The sequence below is a fragment of the Brachyistius frenatus genome, unplaced genomic scaffold, assembly GCF_029030835.1.
Source record: "Brachyistius frenatus isolate BFR_SWC_R1_liver_20210118 unplaced genomic scaffold, ASM2903083v1 Contig_237, whole genome shotgun sequence".
Lineage (NCBI taxonomy): Eukaryota > Metazoa > Chordata > Actinopteri > Embiotocidae > Brachyistius > Brachyistius frenatus.
Window position 1 is genome coordinate 259,262 of NW_027210836.1, and position 3,239 is coordinate 262,500.

General features: G+C 51.8%; 1 protein-coding gene across 1 annotated transcript in view; it reads right to left on the reverse strand.

Moving 5' to 3' along the window:
- The window catches only part of plekho1b (pleckstrin homology domain containing, family O member 1b), a 14,523-nt gene continuing 11,284 nt past the window's right edge, over positions 1–3,239 (reverse strand). The window contains exons 4-6 of the mRNA XM_069720272.1: positions 3,061–3,165; positions 2,099–2,194; positions 1–1,665 (exon numbers count right to left, since the gene is read on the reverse strand). Coding sequence (XP_069576373.1) covers positions 976–1,665; positions 2,099–2,194; positions 3,061–3,165 — 891 coding nt within the window. The 3' untranslated portion in view covers positions 1–975. The remainder of the gene's footprint in view (positions 1,666–2,098; positions 2,195–3,060; positions 3,166–3,239) is intronic.

Here is a 3,239-nt window from a genome sequence, read left to right on the forward strand (position 1 = left end):
TTTCCGGTGAAGCTGCTTTTCTTCGCTGTCCTCCGGTGTGTCGAGGTCGTCGGTACGTTTCACGCGTACAGATTCAACCAGACGGGACGTCGACAGACTTGTTACCCGTCGGCTCGACTGGGAAATCGGGCAAAAGATGTGTTTTTCTTTCGCAGGAATTTTTGGAAGAACTTTTCCACCAGAGGAACCGATCGTACTTCCTCAAGGTTCAGGAGCTTTTTTGGGGGCGGGGTCATCGCGACACTTCGTTTATCATGATCGACTCGTTTCTCAAACCTTCGTAGGGATTTTGACCACCGTGGAAAATGCTGCTGAACCGCAGGAGGAACCTTTTTAGTTACTTCAAAACTTTTGATGGAAATATACTCCGACGCAGTTCAAACATCAGCTGGACACCAATCGTGTTGATTTGTTTGTTTTTCACGACGCCAACCGGAGGAAAAACCTCGACGAGTCTTTCACAAGTTATCGGGACATAAAAAGAACAGAATCTGTACGTGTGAACGTCCTGTAACGGATGATCGTCCGACCGCAGCTCCGAGCCGGAGCACCTTAAGGAAAGAGGAGGTTACAGATATCGGACACCTTCGACAACCGAGCGCGGGAAAGTCCGGAGGCGGTTTCCGAATCTCCCCGAGCGACCGTCTGAGGAGCAGCTGGACCTGAAACACCGCTGAAGCTAAAAAGGCAAATCGACTGAATGTTCTGTTGGAGGTACAGAGATGAACGTGACCCTAAAACCGACCTCAGCTGAGGACATTTGTGCAATCTATAACTTTAAGGGTCCCTGGAAATGTCTTCAGTTACGTTTCTGCTACTCGTTATATTTCCTGAAGACGTTTTTTTTTTTGTACCGACAGTTCTGGTTTCTGGAAAACTTCAAACCTGAATTATTCCAAATAATTTAAAAGTGGTTCGTCCAGTTGTCGGCAGCTTCGTGTGAAGTCCGTCGAACAAGCCGAGCGCCGGCTGAGATCAGGCGGTCGGGGTGAGTTTGATGCTGTTGGCGGGGCTGACGGTGGCGCTGGAGTCCAGCTGCCGGTACAACGACCTCAGCTCCTTCACCTCCTCCAGCACCTCGTGGGCCTGCCTCCACGCCGCCGCCGCCTCCTTCAGGAGTCTCTCGGCTTCGGCTCGCGCCGCTTCAGTCGACTCCTTCCCGCCCTTCCCCTTCCCCCGCTCCCCCTCGCCGTCTCCTCGCGCCTCCGTCAGCAGCCGCTCCGTCTTCTCCAGCTTCTGGCCGATGAGCCCCTGCAGCCGGCCGACGGGCGTCGCCGTGCCGACGGGCGCCGACGCCGACGAACGAGACGTCGTTTTGTTCTTCGCAGATTTGCCGTCCGAGTGCGAGAGGATCTCGTCCATGGAGGCGCAGCGGTTCTTCTCCGCCGTCGTCAGCCGGTTCCCCGGCTGGCCGGTCGGGGCGCCTCCCGTCTGCTCCCAAACCACCGCCACCTCCCGGGGGAGGCTCTGAGACTTCCCAGAGGCCTCGGCGGTCCGGGCCGAGAGGGCGCCGTCCGTCTTGGACCTCGGGTAGTCCGGGCTGAGGTGGGACGCACATTTGTCCAAGTCGACCCTGAAGCGCACGTCGGACCCCTGAGGAGGCGCGGCGTCCTCCTCCTGGATTAGGTCCAGAGTCAGCATCCCGTCGGAGGAGGAGGTGGAGGCCTACCGGATGGAGAGGAGAGGAGGAGGGTCACCGACCGGTACCAGACTCTGAGGAGGAAGAAGGAGGAGGAGGAGGAGGGAGAAAGGAGAAGGGAGGAGGAAGGAGGAGCAGGAGGGAGGAGGAGGAGGAAGAAGGAGGAGGAGGATGGAGAAGGGAGGAGGAGGAGGGAGAAAGGAGGAGGAGCAGGAGGGAGGAGGAAGAAGGAGGAGGAAGGAGGAGGAAGAAGAAGAAGGAGGAGGAGGATGGAGAAGGGAGGAGGAGGGAGAAAGGAGAAGGGAGGAGGAAGGAGGAGCAGGAGGGAGGAGGAGGAGGAAGAAGGGAGGAGCAGGAGGGAGGGAGAAGGGAGGAGGAAAGAGGAGGAGCAGGAGGAAGGAGGAGGAGGAGCAGGAGGGAGGAAGAAGGAGGAGGAAGGAGGAGGAGCATCACACTGACCACAGTCAGCAGGTGTCCTCTCGTCGGCAGACGTCGATTATGAGGAATTTTCACTCGATCTCGTGTGAGATGAGAAAGTTGAGTCTCGACGGTCACCTGAAATAAAAAGTTTGTTTCGTTCAGTGAATTCGAGCGTCAGCGACTGTCGAACGTTTGGTTTGAGATGTTGCTGCTTCATAAAACAGAAAATTCATTGAATTTAAATACTAAACTTTATATTTTTATCAACTTCACACGCTTTTGATTTCAGACTTTTCCAGGAGTTCCTGGATGGAAAACATCACGACGTCAATAAGCAGCAGCTCAGCCGGGAACACGAGGGAGAAGACTATCGATCGGAGTATCGATCGGAGTATCGATCGGAGTATCGATCGGAGTATCGATCGGAGTATTGACGGGTGGAAAGAGTTGCTGCTCTGATATAGATAAACACAGCGAACAGGAAACGCTGCTTTCTAAACTGAGAACTGAAACTTCTCCTCGGTTACAGCGACGATGTTGATTCAACTCAACATTTTATTCTGCTGATGTAAATCCATAAAAATAAGTCCATTAAGATGAGTTTTTAACTTTTATTATTATGATAACAGGATGATAAATATCGGATGCTTTTATACTGTCCAACACTGTCCATCCACAACGTTCTGAAACCGTCCAAAAATGCCAAAATACATCCTGAAGAACTGAACAAAAACGTTCTGTTCACAAACCAAACATGTTTAAAATTAAACCAAAGAAACTGATGAAAAGTTCCAACAAAGAACCAGAAACCACCAATAAACCTGTTAAAGCCTGTCGACCCAAAACAAGATAAAACGCTCAAAAACGTTCCTAAAAAATACTAAAAAAGCTCCAAGTTGTTCCAAAAAGTCTTGAAGCTGATTTATCTCATATTATTATATTATCTACTTCCTGTTTACGTCCCTTCAGATTAATAAAAGGAGGCGTGTTCTGATCCGAACCTCATCCAGGATCCGGTTCTTGGCTCGAGTGATGGCGCCGTTCAGAACGTTGATCCACGACTCTTTCTCCTCCGGACTGACGGCCAGGAAGACCAGGTTAGGAACCTACAACACACACACACACACACACACACACACACACACACACACACACACACACACACACAGACACACACACA